The sequence below is a fragment of the Rana temporaria genome, chromosome 9 (genome assembly GCF_905171775.1).
Source record: "Rana temporaria chromosome 9, aRanTem1.1, whole genome shotgun sequence".
Classification (NCBI taxonomy): Eukaryota; Metazoa; Chordata; class Amphibia; order Anura; family Ranidae; genus Rana; species Rana temporaria.
This window is the reverse complement of record NC_053497.1, coordinates 121371265-121395115: the sequence shown is the minus strand read 5'-3', so window position 1 is coordinate 121395115 and position 23851 is coordinate 121371265. Positions and strand designations below refer to the sequence as shown.

General features: G+C 46.0%; 1 protein-coding gene across 1 annotated transcript; it reads left to right on the top strand.

Annotated features, from left to right (window-relative positions):
- The first annotated feature begins 16401 nt into the window (after nucleotides 1–16401).
- On the top strand, nucleotides 16402–17821 carry LOC120914470 (olfactory receptor 1019-like). The gene has a single exon (XM_040325155.1). The coding sequence runs from the start codon at nucleotides 16411–16413 to the stop codon at nucleotides 17356–17358; it is 948 nt and encodes a 315-aa protein (XP_040181089.1). The 5' UTR covers nucleotides 16402–16410; the 3' UTR covers nucleotides 17359–17821.
- Nucleotides 17822–23851: the final 6030 nt, after the last annotated feature.

Genomic DNA, 23851 nt, shown 5'->3' with positions numbered 1-23851 from the left:
GAGATCGGGGTCGCGCCGTGTCCCAGGAACAGAGTGCGCCTGCGATCGCGGCTAATCTGGGCACCGTACGGGAGTCAAAACGCTCCGCTCTGCTGTCATTTGACAGTGGGAGGGCAGTAAGTAGTTAAGAGCATATTCAAACAAGTAGAGGCCTCTGAAGAGCAATCCACTTTAAATAGCTCTTCATAGGGCCTTATGTCTTCTTCCAGTAAATGTCAAAGTACCATTCCGCAATCACATGCGTTTTTCGTGGTCATGGTACGCCCCATTGACTTGCATTGGTTGTGTGTTGGCGGTATCACCCGTTGAATGCAACATGTCGTTTCATTTTCGGAATGCCGTATGTACAGCCCTGAGTGGTTACATGCACAGGTTCAGGTGGACCGTTTGGGGGTTGTAAAGCCCGTCGCCCAACTGCATTGTTTTACCGCCCCCAGCCGCTTGTGTGAACAAAGCCTAATGGCCCGTACACACAATCAGAAAATCATACCAAAAATACCGCTCACATTTTGTGAGTGGATTTTGAGGGCTGGCGAGGAAGGGGTTGGTATGGGAGCCATTCTCCCAGCGACCATGGAGGGGAAGAGAGCAGCCGCCGTCCGGATGATCAGAGCACAGGGAACACACAGCTTTTATTTCAACTGCTGTGTTTTACCACCACTCGCTGTCACATACAGCCCCTCCTCTTTGTCCGGGGACTTTGATAGACAGATCACCCGTCCAATCCTGGGACGGGTGATGTGTATTAAAGGCATGGATAAAGTTGTTGTGAAGTGAGAGGAAATCTATGCAAATTAAGGGAATCCATTGCCCCCCGCCCCCAGGCCATCAGAACTAGTGTCCCCACTTGAAAATTTCAGGGTGGGTCTTACAATGCATGGGGTGTGGCCTTGACAGGAAGGGGTGGGTCATATTTCAATTAGGGGGTGCACGAGTTTAGTCAGGCCTAGGGCAGCACAAAACCTAAATACACCCCCCCCCCCCCCCCCCCAGTTTAAATTATCATTCCCCCCGAATTGCCTTTCAAGCGCAAATCCCCACCCCCAAATTCCTTCAAACAGAAAAACAGTCCTCTCCCCCCTTCACAGCACAAATCCTCTTCCGGCCATGGGGCCGCTTAGAGCTGTGGCTGCAGCAATCCCGCTATGTGTCACGGAGCTTGGGTCTGTTCGGTGGCTGCTGTAATAAAGTCCCACCTCCTGTGATAGACGGCACACTGATCCAATGCCAGGAAATGGAATCAGTGCAATGTCTATCACAGAAGCTGATCTAGGAGGCAGAACTTTGTTACAGTGGCTGCCCGGCTCGGGCAATTCAAATCAAAGCTCTGTAACACAGGGGGAGATGCTCGTTTTGTGTAATCCAGGCACTGGTGAGTCTGCATTTGATGGGCTCAGAGAGGCTGAATTTGATAGGCATAGTGAGGCTGCATTTTATGGTCACAGTGAGGCTGTATTTTATGGGAACAGTGAGGCTGCATTTGATGGGCACAGTGAAACTGACATGAAGAGCACAGGGAGGCTGAATTTGATGGACACAGTGAGGCTGAATTTGATGGGCACAGTGAGGCTGCATTATTGGGCACAGGGAGGCTGAATTGATGGGCACAGGGAGGCTGCATCTGATGGGCAGAGTGAGGCTGCATTTGATGGGCACAGTGGGGATGCATCTGATGGGCACAATGAGGCTGAATTTGATGGGCACAGTGAGGCTGAATTTGATGGGCACAGTGAGGCTGCATTTGATGGGCACAGTGAAGCTGAATTAATGAGCACAGTGAGGCTGTATTGATGTGCACAGTGAGGCTGTATTGATGTGCACAGTGAGGCTGTATTGATGTGCACAGGGAGGCTGAATTGATGGGCACAGTGAGGCTGCATTGATGGGCACAGGGAGGCTGAATTGATGGGCACAGGGAGGCTGCATTTGATGGGCAAAGTGAGGCTGCGTTTGATGGGCACAGGGAGGCTAAATTAAATGGGCACAGTGAGGCTGCATTATTGGACACAGGGATGTTGAATTGGTGGACACAGTGAGGATGCATTGATGGGCAAAGTGAGGCTGAATTGGTGGGCACAGTGAGGCTAAAGTGATGTACACAGTGAGACTGCATTCATGGACACAATGAGGCTGCTATTCATGGGCACTATGAGGCTGCATTTGATGGACACAGTGGGGATTCTTCTGATGGGCACAATGAGGCTGCATTATTGGGCATAGAGAGGCTAAATTGATGGGCAGAGTGAGGCTGCATTGATGGGCAAAGTGAGGCTGCATTGATGGGGCACAGTGAGGCTGCATTGATGGTGCACAGTGAGGGTGAATTGATGGGCACAGTGAGGCTGCATTATTGGGCACAGGGAGGCTAAATTTATGGGCACAGTGAGGCTGCATTATTGGGCACAGGGAGGTTGAAATGATGGGCACAGTGAGGATGCATTGATGGGCACAGTGAGGCTGAATTGATGGGCAAAGTGAGGCTAAAGTGATGGACACAGTGAAACTGCATTAATGGACACAATGAGGCTGCATTTGATGGGCAACCTGATCTGCATTTGATGGGCACAGTGGGGATGCTTCTGATGTGCACAGTGAGGCTGAATTGATGGGCACAGTGAGGCTGAATTGATGGTCACAGTGAGGTTGCATTATTGGGCACAGAGGGGCTGAATTGATGGGCACAGTGAGGCTGCATTTGCTGGGTACAGTGAGGCTGCATTGATGGGCACAGTAAGGCTGAATTGATAAGCACAGTGAGGCTGCATTATTGGAAACAGGGAGGTTGGATTAATAGGCATAGTGAGGATGCTTTGATGGGCACAGTGAGGCTGAATCGATGGGCACAGTGAGGCTGAATTGATGGGCACAGTGAGGCTAAAGCAATGGGCTGTCAGAAACCATGAATCAGACCAAGACAGAAGTACAGTTAAATCGCACTTGTTTAATATTAATAACAATAATAATAAAAAGATAAACAGAGTAAGCATAGTCAAAACATAAAGGAACTAGATCGGATAGTCAGACACGCCAAACATCAGGGAGCCAGAGAAGAACATAGTAGAACAGCAAGCAGGATCAGGAGCCAGAAGGTATGTCAGCCAAGCAAGTCTTTAACAGGAACACAGGGGATAGTCTCTGTGATTTTGACCAAGGCGAAGGCAGAGATCATCTGAGCTGGACGGCTTAAGTAGGCAGGACTGACGAGCAGGATATCATTAACAGGTGAGTAACTATGGAGAGATAGGAGCTGGCAATTAGCCGACAGCTGAGTGACCAGCTCAGGGAAGGAAGGGTCTCTGACACCAAACGGATGCTGCATCGTGATCATCCTCAGAGAACGAAGGGTCTCTGACACCAAACGGATGCTGCATCGTGATCAACCTCAGAGAAGGAAGGAAGGGTCTCTGACACCAAACGGATGCTGCATCGTGATCAACCTCAGAGAAGGAAGGAAGGGTCTCTGACACCAAACGGATGCTGCATCGTGATCAACCTCAGAGAAGGAAGGAAGGGTCTCTGACACCAAACGGATGCTGCATCGTGATCAACCTCAGAGAAGGAAGGAAGGGTCTCTGACACCAAACGGATGCTGCATCGTGATCATCCTCAGGGACCCCTGTAACTGAACTTAACTGCAATATCCATCTTTATTAATAACTATATGCTGTATACCTTAGTATATGTGTACAATTCCACCAGGACTCTTGTTGGCCTCTTTTTTGATATTGCTTGTACATTGGATGGATGTACTTTAATTATCTAGATAACTGGTTCATTTCCCAGGAAGGGGTATGCTTTACCTCACAGAGGCCCTGTCCTTGGAGGAAGCACTGTCCACTTTATTATCAAACCCACTCTTCCACTTAGCGAAGGTTCTGATTTTCTTATTTACCTACAGGTTTATTGCAATATCCTCTTATGGGAGGGCCATTTTTCAGAACCACCACCCCTCTCCCCCCCCCCTCTTTCCTTCCCCACAAGAGGACTACACATACAAGCCAATGGAAGATCTATCCATCTGTGTTGTTTGGCATGGATGGAGGAAGTTGATAGATTTTTTCATTCAGCCTGAAAAATCTATATACAGTGGGCTAGATTCAGTAAGAGTTAGGCCGGCGTATCAGTAGATACGCCGACCTAACTCGGAATCTGCGCCGACCTAAGTTTAAGTGTATTCTCAAACAGAGATACACTTAAACCTATCTCAGATAAGACGGCTTGCGCCATCCTATCTTAGGGTGCAATATTTAGGCTGGCCGCTAGGTGGCACTTCCATTGCGGTCGGCGTAGAATATGTAAATCACTATTCACGAACGTACGCCCGGCCGACGCAGTACAGATACGCCGTTTACATAACGCATTATCAGGCCTAAAGTTATTCCATCAAATAGCTGGAATAGTAATGTTAAGTATGGCCGCCGTTCCCGCGTCGAAATTTGTAAATTTTACGTTGTTTGCGTAAGTCGTCCGTGAATAGGGTTTACGGGCTTACGGGCATGCGCCGTTCCAAAAAAACGTCAATCACCTCAGGTCAAACAAAATTAACATTAAACACGCCCCGTCAGCCTATTTTGAATTAGGCGCCCTTACGCCCGCCCGCTTTAGGCTACGCCGCCGTAACTTAGCAGGCAAGTACTATGTGAATCATGTACTTGCCTCGCTAACTTACGGCGGCATAGTGTAAACACGATACACTACGCCGCCGCAAAGTTAGGGCGGGCTATGTGAATCTAGCCCAGTATGTATATCCAATTTAAGATCTCTCTGCCATAAATCCAGGCTCTGATCTCACCCAATTTGCGAGAGCCCCTCATAATGGTTCCAGCGGGTGTGCAGACCCAAGAACTCGCCAATATCCTTGAGCCATAGAAGAAACTGTTATGAAGGGTATGTAACCCCTAATAATAAGCATCTTCTATTTGCTCGCTGTTGGTCTGTTAAAGTGGTTGTAAACCCACTTTTTTGACTTTTACCTACAGGTAAGCCTATAATAAGGCTTACCTGTAGGTAAGGAGAATATCTCCTAAACCTGCACGGATTAGGAGATATTCCCCTCACAATGCGCCGCGGCGCATGCGCAGGGGGGATCTACGGCGAAAGGACCGGCAGCCGCCGGACCTTGCCGAATTTAAATCTCCCGCGCACGCGCGGGAGTGACGTCATCGCCGCTCCAGCCAATCACATCGCTGGAGCGGCGATACCCGGAAGACACGCCAGGCAAGAGGACATCTCGCTCGGCGTGGACCAGGTAAGTTCTACACACCTCGTTCCGAGGTAAGTATTTCATAATGAGCTAGTATGCGGTGCATATTAGCTCATTATGACTTTTGCCTTGCAGGAGAAAAAAAATAATTTTGATGCGGGTTTACAACCGCTTTAAATACCAATAAAAGAGTTTTGTTAGATCTATTCAATAAGTGCAAAAAAAAAAACAAATACCTGAAATCCTGTAAACGAATAACTTCCTGGGCTCTCGGCCTTTGCAGAGGTCCCAGGACTGTATTCTCTCGCAATGAAAAGGAGGAGAGGGGCAGAGTGCTGTAGTCCTGGTCTGTTTTTGTTGTCCTAACAGAGCAGAGTGAGTGTGTGTTGTCTGTTTAGGACTGGAAATGTTTCTGACAGAATCGCCTTTTGGCTAAGATCAAGTGTAGTATCTGTTCTTATCAGTTGCCAATAGGTGGTGCTAAGCTGACTGTCCCCGGTACCCTGTGGCAGGGGGAAAGGGATGGCAGTCGGCGGACGCTAAGCCTGTTGGCGTGGAGGTGGAAGCCTTCTGATCGGGACAGAGAGGCATGAGGTCGAAGCCAAGAGGCCGGGTCCCTGGCCGTTGGCCTGGATTTGGTGGTATCTGCCCCAGTCAGTTGTTCTGGAGGGAACCCTTGCTTCTCCTTTAACCGGGAAGGAGCGGGTAGTACTTCCAGAATGTGATTAGGTGGGAGAGATAGGGGTTGTGGGTAGAGCCTGCTTAGGTGGGTTCTCCCCGACCTCTTCTCCCACCTTCCTGGCTGGGAAGGGTGCTGCCGGTCCGGACCGGGGGCTAGGGACTGTTGAAAAGCCCGTGGAGATTGTGCCCCTGGAGTGGCAGTCCAGGGGTGCCATACATTGCACGAGTGTTTGAGGGGCACTCATCGTGTGGCACCTTCAGGTCACTGATCTCCACACACACCTTTTTGACACCTGCTGCTAGGGCCCGGCCATTTGGCTAGGACCAGAGGAATTTTTGTTTCCTGGCCGGAGGGCCGGCCAATGTATTGCACATTGGTCACTTTACCTCACTCTCCCATCTTCCTTCTCCCCACTTTCCTTTTTATTTTTCCCCGTGTTTGTTTTGTTTGTCACTTTTTTTGTTTTGGTGCTTGCACTTTATGTGTGGCGAGTAGGGTGCTGGTCCTCGGGCCTGCCTCTGAAAGTCTTGGGAGTTGGTGGACCCGGCCTTCTGGCTAAGTTCGCCGGCTCTCATGGGGTCTCCCTTCGGGGGAGCCTCACCGAGGAGGGTTCTGTTTCGGCAGTCCCTCCGAGGATGTTGGGTCCTTGTGGCTTCGGCTGCTTGGACCACAGTAACTCTTTTCCCTGTCAGGAGCCTAACGCCCCGGGGGATCAGAGACGGGTCCTCTTCGGAGGACCACTGACGTATGCACCCGTCGCAGTTTTTTGTGATTTCACTCTTTATGTGTGTGCACATTTTTCTCTGCACCGGGTGGAGTTTTTGGGTGTTTTGCACGCCACAGGCTTTTCAACAGAAAAAAAAAAAATGTTTCTGACAGAATCATCAGGTAAAAATTAGGGGGAAAAAAAACGTTAAAAAAGAAAAAACTAATGAAGACACAACGCCTAAGAAGCAGTAAGTTGTAATATATTATGTTTTTCTTTTTGGGTTTAGATACACTTTAATTCTCTAGCACCCACAAAAATCTAAAATTCTCATTTTTTGGATGGACTGACACTTTAAATTCTACTGGCTGAGAAACTGTACTCAAGGAACACTTTTTATTTATTTATTTATTTATTTATTTTTATTATAATTTTTACAATGTCACACAAGATGAAAAATTCATATGGGATTTATTCCCGAAGGCTTTGTGAAGCTTTTATTCAGAGATCAGAGCGCAGGGATCTTAGCTGCAAGCTGGAGATACTGAAAGACAAAACAGCAGTCAGATTATCAGGTGTCAGATCCCACATTTTAAAGAAAAGCTTTTTCCTCGCCGTGCTTAATACGCTTCATCCTACGGAGCGGAGATAACCAGCAGATTTGAATGATTTGTCATTTAATTGTAATATGACAACATTCCAAATTGTACTTTTCTGGAACAGATTTAGACCTAAGCAAAGCAGCATTTAAAAGGAAACTGAACCGCTTAATTTCCTAAAAAAAGAAAAAGATACAAATGATAAATACATTGACTTTTTTGGATGGACGTGCTTTTGCTAAGTAGCCTTTGTTGTCAGAAAAAAAAATGGTGTTTCGGTTAGGTGAGCTTTATAAACCAATAAGCAGAATATGAAAATAGCTTATAGAATCTCATATGTAGCAGGATGTAAGATCCTTTGCGAATAAAAATCCAGACAAATAGCTAAATGTTCAATAAAATAAAAATGATGACGTGCAAAAATGTATTTCTTTATTCTAAAAGCATATACAGTAAAACCTTGGTTTGAGAGTAACTTGGTTTGAGAGCGTTTTGCAAGACAAGCAAAATGTTTCAATACATTTTGCCTTGATATACAAGCGATGACTTGATATAAGAGTAGCGTCATGTCACAACTGTGTATGAAAGAGAAGAGAGGAGCCTCTAAGGCCCCGTACACACGGTCGGACCAAACCGATGAGAATGGTCCGACGGACCATTTTCATCGGTTCACCGATGAAGTGGCCTGATGTGCGTACACACCATCGTTCCAAAAACTGATCGGATCAGAACGCGGTGACGTCAAACATACGACGTGCTGAATAAAACGAAGTTCAATGCTTCTAAGCATGCGTCGACTTGATTCTGAGCATGCGCGGGTTTTAAACCGATGCTTTCTGTACTAACCATCGGTTTGGACCGATCGGGCAGCGAGCCATCGGTTTGGTTTTGAAGAATGTTTTAAAATTTTGGACCGAAGGAAAACAGACCGATGGGCTATACACTCGGTCGGTTTGGACCAATGAAACTGAACCTCGGTCCATTCTCATCGGTTTTGTCCGACCGTGTGTACGGGGCCTGAGTGTAGCAATATGGTTACATTTAATGAAGGTACAACATTTAGCAACTTATTGCTACACTTAGAGACGCCTCTCTTCTCTTTTATACCCTGGGAAAAAATGCTTTGATATACAAGTGCTTTGGATTACAAGCATGTTTCTGAAACAAATAATGCCGCGTACACAGGACCATTTTTAATGGTCTAGAAAAAAAAAATGTCAACCCGATTGTTAAGCCTGCCTTGCCTACACATGATCGTGAAGAAAAATGCTCTAGCAAAGCGCGGTCACGTACAACACGTACGTTGGCACTATAAAGGGGAAGTTCCATTCGGATGGCGCCACCCTTGGGGCTGCTTTAGCTGATTTCGTGTTAGTAAAAGTTTGGTGAGAGACGATTCGCGCTTTTCAGTCTGTTACAGCGTGAATAATGTGCTATCTTCATTACGAACGCTAGTTTTACCAGAACGAGTGCTCCTGTCTCATAACTTGCTTCTGAGGCCCCGTACACACGACCAGTTTCCTCGGCAGAATTCAGCTTCCGACCGAGTTTCTGGCTGAATTCTGCCGAGGAAACTGGTCGTGTGTACACTTTCGGCCGAGGAAGCCGACGAGGAGCTCGACGAGGAAATAGAGAACATGTTCTCTATTTCCTCGTTGTTCTATGGGAGCTCTCGTCCCGCCGAGCTCCTCGGCGGCTTCAGTGCTGAACTGGCCGAGGAACTCGATGTGTTTAGCACGTCGAGTTCCTCGGCCGTGTGTACGGGGCCTGACCGTGCACGTTTTTTTCACGTCGTTAAAGCCTACACACGACCATTTTTTATGACGTGAAAAAGGACAACGTGAAAAACTACATGAAAAAAAATAGAGCATGTTCTAAATTTTTAATGCCCATTTTTCACGTCATGAAAAATGCTCTGGAGCCCACACACGATCGTTTTTAATGACATTTAAAAAAATGTCATTTTCACATCATGAAAAACGGTCGTGTGTACGCGGCATTATGCTCGCAAACCAAGGTTTTACTGTAGATGTATAGTACTCTATATGTACAACACCTAATAAATGTCAATTGCTTTATTAATAGATTGATATAGGGCCACCTTTTCCCATGATGTACAAAATAATGCAGGCCATACATGCAAAGATTTAGATTGATTTATCAAAGTTTGACTGTCAACTGATTTTAATCAGATACTCATATAAACCAATTCATTTTCCTCTGTTAATTAAAACTGCATAATGGTTGCTCTAGAATGGCTGTTCCCTGCAATTAGCATGAATTTTTTTTAAGCATTTTTTTTAATTAACCAAAATGAGTTGTGTATTAGATCTGTACATGTATGGGCATCATTGGAGATACAAACAAAGGTGAGTAATGCAGGTGATACAAAAACATTAAAATACAGTACTCTAAGGGCTCATTCACACATGAATCCATGTTGGATTGCTCTTCAGAAGGCATTTGATAGGCAGTGAGGTGGCGCTATGTCACACCTGACATAATCCTGTATGTGGCGTATTACTGTGTCACAATTGGGTGCATTACACATGGTTGCAGGGAAGTTGCAGCATAGCCCCATAGTCATGCATAGTTTGCAGATAAAAAAATAATTTGGCCGGGGTTTCAACCCTTCTCTGCTGTATCTAAATGCAAAAAAAAAAGTTCTTGCTATACTTTTGTAGCGCTTACCTCCAAAGGAGTTGCTGCTTCTCGGGTTCTTTGTGCTTGTGTTCACGACTCTACAAACAGCCCCACGCACTCTGACACACCTGGCTGGGTGGAGAATAATTTTTGCAGATGTATATGCCGTCAGGGGAGGGCTGGCAGCCTTAGGCCTGGGGGGCAAGTCCAGTCAAGTGGCCCATTGAACCACCGAATAAGCGCAACCTCACCAGTGCCCATCAGCACAGCCTCACCAGTGCCCATCAGTGCAGTCTGTTCAGTGCATGGGGATTAGATACGACCCATGATAGGGCCGGCCCTGGGCCCCCCTCACACTGCCCCAGCTTGCGGTGCACCTGCCCCTGATTGGCCCTGCAAAGGGACAAAACCGAGGACAGACTTGGTCCAGGGACAGTGTCCTCAGTCCGGGGACTGTCCCTGGAAACCGATGAGGTCTGGTCACCCTAGGCTAGTGGCCAGCAGGACCACAGGTCAGTGGCCAGCAGGACCCACACGCTGGCCACGATTTTCCGAAAGTAGCCGAACGTCGGTGCGCAGGCGCCGTATAGAGCCGCACCGACGTTCGCTTCTTTCGGCTACTCGTGACGCGATGTATGCGACCATCAGAAGCCTGTCGGAAGCCTGTCAATCAAATAGGAACGCCCAGTCCCGAAGACCATACCCGGAAGCGGCGGAGAAGATCGATCTCTAAAACGGTAAGTACTGCTTCGATTTTAAAAAAAAACACCCGATTCCCCTTGACAAAATGAGCATCAATCTAATGTTAAAAAAAATTTTGGGGGTGAACTCCCACTTTAAGCCCGCCATAGATGGTTTGGATCTCGGCCGGTTCCTGCTGATTCAAACCATGTATATGGGTATGTTGAATGGATCAGTCGATAATCTTGTGTACATCCAGCTTGCTGGAATTTTCATGCAATTATTGCAAGCAGAAGAAAATGAACAGCAGGGCGCTGAGGTCAGTATAAAAAAAAAAAACTTTATTTAAATAAGCAGCACACAGGGAGCTGCGGTGGCACAACGCGATTGGCACTGCGCTGATAAGCCATTCACCTCTGCAGCTAGGGGTTCGGATCCCGGTCTTGGCTACATGTGAATTGAGTTTGGTGGTCTCAGCCCGGCTCCCGGTGGGTGTGCTATGCGAGGTAAGCCTGCGCTTAGTACGCCCACCCCCCTCCCACAAAAAAAAACACCACACTTACACGCACTCGAAATTGGGTTAACATGCACGCACTTTGACCACGCGGTCTCTAAAAAGAGAGGCGAAGGACTAACGGGGCTGGTTGAGCGGGCAAATCCTCTCACTCCCTTATAGGCAGTCCCTCTGCCCCGTTGGGCTTCAAAGCGGAGCAGGTAGGGCGGGCTGTGTGGGAGGACCCCCTCACACACCTGCCATTGCCACCCGGGGCATGGAGAAAGGTGGCAGATTGCCTCTGGGGGAGGCCTGCCTGCTCCCAACTCCTGCAGTCCGGCTCCTCTCTCGAGTACACGCACAAAATACACTTAAAAAAAAAAAAAAAAAAAAAAATTAAGCAGCACACTTACATTGAAGCTAGCATGAAACAGCATGGATAGGGAACACCTGAGACCAAGCAGCTGTAATCAGTGTGAGGCTGTAGGCTTCACTGAGCAAACAGAGACCAAGGATATTAGCGGCAGCATTCTAGGCTGCACACGAGGATGACAGCTGTCAAAATGCCAAGATGGGGTGTGCATGGCCCATTTCCAGGGACTTTGCCCTCTTCTTCAAATGCTTTCAGGGTGCTTCAGATGCAGCCTAAAACAATGTCGCTAATATCCATACTTTGAGCTGGTTGACCTTCTGTCACCCCTGATCTCTGTTTTCTCAGTTATGCCTACAGCCTCACACTGATCACAGCTGCTTGGTCTCAAGTGTTCCCTATCCATGCTGTTTCATGCTAACTTCAATGTAAGTGTGCTGCTTATTTGAATAAAGTGTTTCTTTATTTGATACTGACCTCAGCGCCCTACTGTTCGTTTACTTCTACATTGAGGCGATCCTACCCAGATCTTCTGAGGGAGCTGCAGAGGTTCAAGTCTTGGCCTCTTTCCTATTCAGCCATCCATCCCGTTGCCTCATCCATTCCTTTACCCTGCTGATGGTTTACAGATACAGATGAAAGTTCCAAGGGACTTTGGATTTCTCCTAGGAGTGCCGTATGTACTGTATACTTGTACACACTTTGGATTAATTATTGCAAACAGCTGCTATAGCCACTAGCAATAATTGCTGTCTTCTCCCACTGGGGAGAACACAATGGCTGGATTCCTCTGTCAACACTGTCTGTGGTTGCTGGAAAGAAATTCACTCCGTCTATGGCAGTCCTTACTAAGGCCTCATGCACACAGGGGGCTAGATTTACATAGATCAGCGGATCTTTAGATCCGCGTGATCTATGTGATTTAAGATACGCTGCCGCAAGTTTGAGAGGCAAGTGGGTAATTCACAAAACACTTACCTCCAAACTTGCGGCGGCGGCTCGTAAATCCCCAGGCGGAATTAAAATTCCGCGGCTAGGGGGAGTGTACAATTTAAATCAGGCGCGTCCCTGCGCCGATTTAACTGCGCATGCGCCGCCGATGAAATTTCCCAGTGCGCATGCTCCAAATGACGTCGCTAGGACGTCATTGTTTTCGGCGTTAACGTAAATTACGGCCATCCGTATTCGCGACCGACTTACGCAAACGACGTAAAAAAATAAAAATTTGACGCGGGAACGACGGCTATACTTAACATTGGCTGCGCCTCATAGAAGCAGGGGTAAGTATACGCCGGGAAAACCGCTACGTAAACGTCGTAACAACACTGCGTCGGGTCCTCGTACGTTCGTGAATTGGCGTATCTCGCTGATTTACATATTTCTCAGTGTAAATCAGCGAAACCCCCCCTGCGGCCATTTTTAAATTGCAGTTAAGATCCAACGGTGTAACACAGTTACACCTGTCGGATCTTAGGCATATCTGTGCGTAACTGATTCTATGAATCAGGCGCATAGATACGACCGGCCTAAGTCAGAGATACGACGGCGTATCAGGAGATATACCGTCGTATCTCTCTGTGAATCTAGCCCAGGATGTTTTTTTTTCATTCCATTGACCAGAATATTCATTTATTCTGGCTATTAGAGTAAATGAACATTCAGGGCTAGATTCAGAAAGGAGATACAACAGTGTATCCGTCATATCTCTGAGTGTGCGGCGTCGTATCTATGCGACTGATTCATAGAATCAGTTACGCATAGATTTCCCTAAGATCCGACCGGCGTAAGTGTCTTACACCGTCGTATCTTAGGCTGCATATTTACGCTGGCCGCTAGGTGGTGCTTCCGTATATTTACGCGAGAAATATGCTAATTAGGTAGATACGCCGATTCGGCGCATTTTTTTACATCGTTTACGTTAGACTTTTTCCGGCGTAAAGTTACCCCTGCTATATGAGGCGTATCCTATGTTAAGTATGGACGTCGTTCCTGCGTCGAGTTTTGAAAATGCGCCGTTCGTAAAATACGTCAAATAGGCGGGGTCACCATTCATTTAAATAAAACACGCCCACATCATCCCCATTTGAATTAGGCGGGCTTACGCCCGACAACATACGTTACTCCGCCGTAACTAAGGGCACAAGTTCTTTCTGAATACGGAACTTGCGCCCTAATTTACGGCGGCGTAACGTATCTGAGATACGTTACGCCCCGCCTAAAGATGCTCCAAAGTATCTGAATCCGGCCCTCAAGCACTAAACTCACCTAGCATTTAAGCACGTATACATGCATTTAGGTACATTCAGCGTTTTTCCTGCTTAACCGCTCCTCTCCTGAATGTGCTTCTTCATTAAAATGTTACTAAACCCACAACAGTAAAATCAGTTTGTATCAGTGGGGGGGGGGGGGGGCAAAAACAACCACTCCCCCGGGTCGGCCAACCGCACCCAAACCCCCCCCCCACACTTTTGGTCGGTGGGGTCACACAACTGGGTGGGCTCAGGGTGCAGTGCTTTGCGCACCGAGCTCACCCGTTTTTTAAACCTATTAGCCTAATCACAAAAAAACCCTATTGGAATCCATGCGTCCAGCAAACAGCATTTGTATTGATAGGGGGGCAGCGCCCGTGTGCCCCTAATGGACGGGCCACCACTGGTCTCTATATGCAGTAAAACATGGTTGTTATACTCACTGTGGAACATAAGGGGGCAATTAATCCCCTGGATTATGTAAAAAAGGCTGTTTGATCCTGTCTCCTCTGATCCTCCCAGTCTTCCACTGTCCCCAATATATCTCCTGATAGTACAGAGGCTAGGGGGCCAGCTGCTCATGCTCAGTTTGGTGTGTATTGCTAGAGAGCTTTTTTTTTTTTTTCCTTGGGAGAGTGCAAATGATCAGCACAGAGCCAATTAGCACCGTCCAGACAGAGGGTCAGGGGACTTGCATCCTCATAGGACAATCATGGGAGAGTGAAAACTCCTCCTACAAGCTTTAACCAGACACTGATAGAAGTCACAAGACTGCTTTATACTGCTAATGAGAAAAGTTATTTAACAGTGTATATTTACTAAAACTATTGCATTTCCATGTTCTGTGTACTGTGGGAGACCAGATATAGTGAATGCAGGCTCCTGGGCTTAGTAACACTTTATTACGCATATAAATGCTTATGCATAGAGCATGGCCACATAAGCTAACATAAGGGTGCATTTAGAGGCTTAAAAAAAGTTAAACACCTGTAAAAGCGCCATTTTTTATATCCTGTGTGCATGAGACCAGCAGTCCGTAATATAGTCTATTCTGCTGGCCACCTTGTTGGGGCCCAACTGTTAAGTCAGAGCTTTCAGGATAATGTCCCTTTAAACACTGATGATGACACTGGCTCTGGTCCTTTTAAGCACTGAGGAAGTCACTGGCTCTGTGATACTCAGAGGCAACACTATCTCTCTTCTGTCAAATTACAATGTGGATTTGGGCGGCAGCCTTTTTATCAACTCCTATGTCAGCAGGTTACCTTCACTGTGTGATCAGTTTCCGCAGCATCCTTCCCCTTGGTCAGGCAGTGGGCTCCTCCAACTTCTGTGGCTCTCTTCGATGTCCCAAAATGTCTGTCAGCATGTCTGTCTCTCAGGTGTAGTGGTGAGTATTCTGTCACCAACCAAAGCTACAGTCGGTCCTCTCAGAACATCCTCAACACTTCTTCCAGGGAAAACTGTATGCAATCACCTCTCCTTGTTGCCCCAGTGCCACCAAGCTAGCTGAGTCTGCCAGAACTACGCCTCCCACAATCCTTGCAGTCAACATCCTGTATGCCTTCCTATTGGGTAGAGGACAGGCTCAACACTGGCTGTACACAGCTATGCAATAAGTGTCCCCTCCCGTAGCTATGTGTAAAAGTCTCCTCTGCTGCTAAAATTACAATCCTTTGCCTGTCAGTGCTGCAGACTGGTCTACATACATGTTCATGTAATTTTAAAAAATGTTTCTGTATTTTTAAACCTTTAAAAAAGAATACCTGGTAATTGTGTTATGAAGACTCTTGTTTAGTCATGACCTGTTATAGGTTGAACGCCTGTCTGATGGTAACTACAAGTGGCTCTGTCACATTTTACAGTCATGATCCACTGTTGTCACCATCAGACAACTCACATGCGAATCCCTGGCAGAAGTACAAAATACAAAAACAGCTCAAGCTGCAATACTCACCTCCTTTCTGGTGCTGTCCCCTGCAGACTAACCAGGTCAGGGATCCATCTCCACTCCCCTTACTGGTTGAAGAACCGCTCTCTGCAGTATTCAGGCTCTTTCCACCACTGGAGGAAGACAGGGCAAAGAGGACCTGTGATGTCACCAGATAAGACCCAGCATCACAGAAAAAAAAGTAAGTAGAAAAAAAAAAACATTTTTAAAGGATGCATGGCTACAGCTTTGGAGGAGAAAAGAGGGAGGTGGGAACCCAAGCCTGTAGGGGTTTAAAGATACACAGTGCTTTAACTACCTTAACAATCTATTAATTTACAAATCAGTTTGGCAGACCAAGAGACTACTGAATTGTTGGTAAATCTATCAGAGAATTTGCAATTGGATTGTATTGTTTGGCAAGCTTTTTTCGCGCAATATTCCATCACTGCTCCAAATGCTTTTAAGGGGAAAGGGGGGTACTTTGGGGTAGGGGGAATCCCCCCAAAGCACCTTGTTCCTATGATGATGAGGACAAGGGCCTCTTCCCCACAACCCTGGCACGTTGGTTGTAGGGGTGAAAAGTTTGACTTATTGGAATCTGAAAGCCCCCTTTAACAAGCCCACAGATCCTGCCACCCCCCCCCCCTCCCATTTGAATGAGTTTGGGGTACATTTGGGGTGCCATTAAAAAATGATGCCATTACAAACCTGTCCTGCATTTTAAGCTTTGGGGTGGTTTTAAAAGTTATGTAAATAAAATAATCAATAACCTTTGTCTAGTGATACTATAAAAGGGTACTGAGACAGTTCTTTTATGCCTCTCTGTTGTTCCTCAGATTGACAGTAACCCCATGGAAAAAGCTGACCAGGAAAACAAGACTTTGGTGTCTTTTTTTTGGGTTGTTGGCTTATCAGAAGATACAGAACCTCAGCTTTGTCTCTTCCTGGTCTTCCTCTGCATCTATCTCATCACAGTCATTGGTAACATACTCATCCTTTTTGTCATCTCCTCCAGCCAGCGACTACACACGCCAATGTACTTCTTCTTAGCCAACTTGTCCATCATTGACATCATTTTTTCTTCTGTTACTGTTCCCAAACTTCTCTTTATTTTAGCCACTGCCCAGAAAACGATCTCCTTCTCTGACTGTGTCACCCAGCTCTCGTTCTTCCAATTCTTTGTGGTGGCTGAATGTTATCTTCTAGCAGTCATGGCTTATGACCGATATGTGGCTATCTGCTTCCCTCTCAACTACATGCTTATTATAAGCAAGGAGGTCCGCATCCGGATGGTCATTGCCTGCTGGGCCTGTGGCCTTGTCAACTCACTGACTCAGGCCATCTCTATCTTACACCTTGACTTCTGTGGTCCCCATAAAGTGGACCACTTCTTCTGTGACGTCACCCCTCTCTTCAAATTGTCTTGTTCTGACACACGGCTTGGGGAGGCTGTGTTTTTAATAGTTGTGGTTTTAGCAGGTATGGGGCCATTGACTTTTATTCTGGTGACCTACATTCGGATTATCGCAGCAGTTTCAAAAATTAGCACCAGTAAAGGACGTCTTAAAACCTTCTCCACTTGTGCCTCTCACTTCACAGTGGTGGCACTCTATTACGGTAGCGGCATCTTCAGCTACATTTGGCCATCCTCAACTTACGCCATGGACAAGGACGTCAAAGTGGTGGCCGTACTTTATACAATTATGACCCCCATGTTGAACCCTATTATTTACAGCTTGAGGAACAGGGAGGTAAAACAGGCCCTGAAGAAGGCTTTGGGGAAAAAGAGAATAAAATAATGTGATATCTCAAACTAAATAATACAAGGGTTTAACTATAAAACAGTTCAAAGGGTACGGATTTTTTATTTTACTAAATCAGTTAGAGGTTAAATCTAGCATCCATACCGTTTATGTCTGGAATGTTAGGGGTGCACATCTCCCTTTTTTTCTTTCCCTCCTTTCTTCCTTCCCTTACTTTCCTTCATTTTACAGGCTTTTCTTTCCTTTCCTGTATCCTTTTTGAGTGGCCTGTGAGTTATACAGTATGGTATATTGGTGTATGTGAAATACTGTGGGGATTCTATCAGACTCAAATTACAACTTGGAATCCTGGTTTAGCCTCCTCTCCCCCAATGATTTTACAATGCATGCCGATATGGATATTAGCCACATAGTCACGTGATTATGGTTCCCTCCTTTTCCTCCTCATGGAGTCTAAAGGAGTGATAGGGACCCATGAATGTGCCAAATTTTTTGTTATTGATTTTCTTCTTGTAGTTTACTATGGTTTAGCACAGGGGTCTCCAAACTGTGGCCAGAGGGCCAGATGTGGCCCTCTGCTAGCCTTTATGTGGCCCTTGGGGCACTATTCCTCCCACTGATGTGGGGCACTATTCCTTCTACTGATACCAACAAGGGGGCACTATTTCTTCTACTAATATCAATGATGGGATACTATTCCTCCTACTGATAGGGGCCCTACTCCTCCTCCTACTGATAGGGGCCCTACTCCTCCTCCTACTAAACACCAACCCTGAGGCCACATTTATTCTCACTGGAGCTGGGTCCGGGACATTTTCTGCCCCCCGCTGGCCACAATCAGGCCCTCCTAAAGTCCGAAGGATAATAAAGTGGCCCTTTGTTTGAAAAGTTTGCAGACCCCTGGTATAGCATATAGAGCTAAGAAATATAACGAGTACATTTATTGGAATATATCATTTTGTCCATACCTCTAGTACCTTGAGATATAATTTTGTATACATCTTATGTAAACAATCTTTTGTCTTGGAATTTGTTATACGTAAATTTTCAATAAAAATTATTGGAAAAGAAAGGGTAAATCGAATTCCTTGCAGTGGATTTATTTGCACTTGAATCCTAACCTGCAAAAAAACACAATTCGTGTCCCTTGGTGGCTTCACTGTCTTCTCCATTGTATCTATGGATCGAGCCTTGGTTGTCACCCAGGCTAGATTTCAAACATATCTGCCTTTGTTCATCTCCAATAGATGGGAGCTGGTGGGATTAAGAGTTTACAGAAGAAAGATAACTTTTTTCTTTGCTTTTAGTTTAGCTTACAAGAAAAGACAAGGACGTTGCAGTTTTTTGACAGGTATTTTCTGTACTTGTTGATAAAGTTTAAGTCTACAAAATAAATGCAGCCGCTACATCTACGTAGAAAGCTGCAATATATCATTCCTTTTTTGTGTGTGTGTTTTGGGTAGAACAGAGAAATGTTTGAGCCTATATTAGGTTTGACTGCTAATCAGGGCCATGGTAGAGAGATTTCCCCTCACGTTCTGTTCAGGGAACATCCTTTTACCAGAGAGGAAATGAGGAGACAATCTATGACAGGGAAAGAGACAACAATACAAATCTGACAGAGAAAAAAGCTATTGTAATTCTGGTTGTGTTGCAGTTTCCCCTCACTTCTGTCCTGGGGTCAACCTTTTTAACAGACAAGAAACTATCAAATGGCAGTCTTGTATGGGAATGTAAAGCCTGATTGAAGCAAACAAAACCCCAGCAACACAGGTTGCAAAGAAGTGGAGATTGTTCATTCAATAAATTATGTGAATATTACGACATTTGCACCAACCATTTGAAAATCAAACTCCAGTCTACTTCTTTCATTTGCACATGATTGGGTATCCAAAGTGAACAGGAATTTGCTTTTCACACTGAGAAGAATGGTCACTCAACTTAGTATATCATCTCAAAGGTCTCCCATCTTCTGGGAAGAAGATGAGCTAAGTGGCTAAGAGAAAAAGTTGGATAATTATAAGTGTGTTTTGACACCATTATGGCGTCCAGGTTTAAGCTGAGCAAAGATGTGAAATGTCCATCATCCAATAAAGTCTCAATTGCTGAAGCCTTTGTATGTTGGTGTTCTTACCTGCTCTGTGCAATGGTTTTGCACAGAGCAGCCCCGATTGTGGCTCTTGCTTGCTGTTATTAATCTGCCCTGTGAGGAGGGAGAGAGCTGGTGCTCTTGTACTCAGAGATGGATCAAGCTCGAGCTCAGGTATCCTGCAACACAGCACTTTTTTTACCTTAATGCATCCCCATATCCAATTTGCATGACAGGCGAGTGTGACCGGCTCTCCATGAAGCCGGTTCACACAGGTCCTGGGCGGCCGGGGTCAGGATTGCAGAAGGGTCCTGTGCCTGTTTGGGTCCGATTCAGGTGCAAATTCAGGCAAGAAATCTGACCTGAATTGCTCCTGACCCGGGGAACCGACGCGCACCGGACCCCAGGCACAAACCCGCAGACGCACCGATGTGAACCTGGCCTAAGGCTTTAGAACCACTCTAAAGCCGCCCCCCTGATCCATGCGCCCATCCCCTAGTCTACATGCAGGGCGCCGGACTCATGGATTTCAATGTTTGTTTGTTTTTAAGCACATGTGACATTAGCGAACTAATATTCGCTAATGTCTTTCTGTTTCTCCTCCAGGCCAATCAGGAATCAGGAAGCAAGTCTTAAGTCCTGATTGGCCGGGAGGAGAAGCGCTGTGACTCAGGAGAAGACGCCGGGGTAATTTGCGACCTTAATGGGGTAGGTGCAGGGCTGACGGGCAAGAGAATCGGTGATCAAGCGACGGGAAGGGGGAGTGGCGATCGATCGAGCGACGGGGGTGGTTGGCTGGCTGGGGAAAGGAGGGTGCCTGGCTGGGGGAAGCCAGCGAGCAAAGGAAGGAGAAGAAACACTAATGAGAAACCTGCACCTGGGTGTCAATGTTACAAGATAACTACTATTGTTTTATATTTAGTTGTTATAAATAGTTACATTTGAAATGATATCACTTACAGACAATTGCAGCGGCAGCACCTGAGAGCCGATGGAAACGTTGACTGGGGTGTCAGCATTGCTGGATTTCAGGACAGGTGTAATATTAAAAGTCAGCAGCTACAATATGTAGCCCACTGTAGAGATAATGTCACTTTGTCCCACATGGACATGGAGTGCCCCCTTACTTTCAGTATGGGCGCTATGCCAAAGTTAATGGGGAATGGGAGGGTTAGTTTACTCCCATTCACAATTTGTGGAAATTTGGGTTGTTGCCAATTTCAGAATTTGTCCTGTAGGTCAGTCTGCGCTCCAGGGGTGCGTTATCACCCCTGGGTGGCAGTTGGCGCTAGAGGGGTTTTGACAGACCCACTTTCCCCAGCAGCCAATCAGAGGAGTTCTGCCCTCGTTGGGCATGCTGGGGGGGAGATATACCTGTGGCAACCGCCATTGCTCTCTGTTCTGTGCAGGGCCCGAGTTCCAGGTGCGGTATCCACCTTCAGGGTATGCGCATCCATGGGCCCCGCCACTGTGGCCTGCTTCAATGAGGTTGTGCACCATGCGGAGCCTCACCCTAACATTGAGAGGGGCCCCAGCGACTTGCTGGGTCCCAACCTTCTGCTGAGACGATCCTAGGCTGGGAGCTGTGCGATGGGGGATCGGCCCGGGGAGAACCTAGAACTAGAGGTTGCCCAGGAGGCCTGGACGAACCATCGGGGATCCAGTCACCACGATGCACCACAGGTATGCTAAGCTGTCAGTTGGTGACACAAATCTGAATTTACTGGGAGGATGCACTCATCCTGTTCTCACATATCTCAACTTGACAAAGCCCGTATCAGAGGTTCTGAGTCAGGCCGGTAGTAGAGGTCTGTCCCTCCCAGTGATCTTTAAGTGGCGCTCCGGCTGCCAGGCCTGTGATAGCTGCCTGTGCGGGGGCACTTTACCCACCCTGATCAGGGTGGCGACGAACTGAGTTACACTATTGCTAAGTGCAGGCTTGCTATTTTTCATATCCAAGGCCTCTATGCTCATCAACATTTCTCTATTGTGTGCCATGTTGATGTTGGCCATGTTGGGCCTTGGAATAAAGCATTAAAAACTCATTTCGTCTCTGGACATTTGCTCTTCATCTACACTCTCGGATGTCACCCCTAGACGAAGCCAAGAAGGTAACTCAATATGCCGATCCCAAACTAATCAGCGGCTCCTCCGGGGGTGAGCGCTACAGACATAATTGCTATCAAATTTACAGGGACAGTACCACATCTAGGTGCACTGTCCTGAATATGCATTGTCCTGGGGTGTGTTCCGGAATCACAGCTTTACCCCTATTTGAGTTACTGAGCATGTGCAGTAATTTACAAAGGTTTTTAACTGAGAGGATCACAGGTACGTTAAGTGTGGGCCATGGAAAGTGTGACAGTGTCCCAGGGACTGGGCCAAATTTGTTGGCAAGTATGCATGGGCAAGGTGGCAGTGTCTCTTCAAATCTTTGGAAATACACAACTAGGTGGATTTCTCCCTTCAAAGTAGTTTAACAAACTTTTAGAAAATATAACCACTTTTAAAATGTTGTGGAAAGTTAAACTTTTCCTTATTTATTTATTTTTTATTTTTGGATCATTATGCCAAATAATTCCCACGATGCATGGAGTTTATTTTTTCTTCACCGAAGTCTGGTTTGCAGACAGTTTGTAAGTTCTGGCGTCCTCTTGTGAGGAGGTGACATGGGATTTGCTCTGGAGGGTTTTAAGAATATTCATATGAGGAAGAATTGTAAAGAGGTTGCTGGAGGCTGGAGGATATGCTGTGAGTATGACAACATGGGACACGCTGGGTGGGTGTCGGGCTTTTAGGGTGACAGAAATTACTTTTACTAACCAGGTCATTCAGAACAGACATTGTTCATGGGGTAAGAATGACAGTTGCTTTAGAAATTGTTAGATGGTTATGCAACTTGTCTTTTTAATGTTAAATGATATACACAGGGATGTTTTAATAAACAGGGAACATGTTAAAGATTGGTTTACAAAGTCAATTTGGCCCACTTAAATGTCTCTTTACAATGGCTGAATATATGTCCATATATCAGAGATCCGCAGATGGCCTGTCTAAAATCAGCTGCCAATATTCACCGTCTTCATTTATCTTTATGACAATTGATGATAATTATAAGCATAAGCATATAAATACAATTAACTGTTAAAAACAAATGGCTATAGTATACTGTATATTAAAAAATAGGACAAACAGTGAACATATACAGTGTGGGGTAGATTCAGATAGAATGGTCTATCTGTCCGCCCAGCGTAACGTATCTCAGATACGTTACGCCGCCGTAATTTAGGGCGCAAGTTCTGTATTCAGAAACAACTTGCGCCCTTAGTTACGGCGGCGTAACGTATCTGTGTCGGCGTAAGCCCGCCTAATTCAAATGTGGATGATGGGGGCGTGTTTTATGTATATTAACTGTGACCCCATGAATTTAAAGTTTTTTACGAGCGGCGCATGCGTCGTTCGTGAAAAAATCCCTGTGCGCATGCTCGAAATTCTGCCGCAAATCGTCATTGCTTTCGACATGAACGTAAATTATGTCCAGCCCTATTCGCGAACGACTTACGCAAACGGCGTAAAATTTTCACAACTCGACGCGGGAACGACGGCCATACTTAACATAGGATACGCCTCATATAGCAGGGGTAACTATACGCCGAAAAAAGCCTAACGTAAATGACGTAAAAAAAATGCGCCGGCCGGACGTACGTTTCTGAATCAGCGTATCTAGCTCATTTGCATATTCCTCGCGTAAATCTATGGAAGCGCCACCTAGCGGCCAGCGTAAATATGCAGCCTAAGATACGACGGTGTAAAACAATTACACCGGTCGGATCTTAGGGAAATCTATGCGTAACTGATTCTATGAATCAGGCGCATAGATACGACCGGCCGGACTTCGAGATATGACGGCGTATCTGGAGATACGCCGTCGTATCTGGAGATACGCCGTCGTATCTTCTCTCTGAATCTACCCCTATGTATATAAAAAAAGCAATGTCCATGTAGCAAGCTAAAAATCTTGGGAAAACTGAGGCTGAATGTCATAACAGAACTGCACAAACCTGAATTATTAGCAACATGTTTTGGGTGTTTTATGTAGGACAAAAACTATGGAGAAAATAGTGTTTAATTAGTTAATTGCTTTTTGTTTTTGTTTTCTTTGATTTATTTTACTGTTTATTTTTTGTGTTAAAAAACATATTTATTTTATACCTATTTTATGTTTTCATGGGAACTTTAGTCTGCAAAAGATGTGGAGCTCGTCTTAAATAGAGTGGTTGAAGGAGCTGTACTTTCTGACGTGGTCATTACATTGACATATTATTGATGGCTGGTACAGAACTGAGTACAGTATATAAATGATAATGCCTTAACCTAAAATGTGTTTTGAATTCACATGCAATGTCTACCAATTTTTGGGATTTAAATCTGAGTTATGAC

Bases quoted from the DNA above. Each gene is read 5' to 3' on its own strand.
- LOC120914470 (XM_040325155.1), top strand. From the start codon at position 16,411: ATGGAAAAAGCTGACCAGGAAAACAAGACTTTGGTGTCTTTTTTTTGG.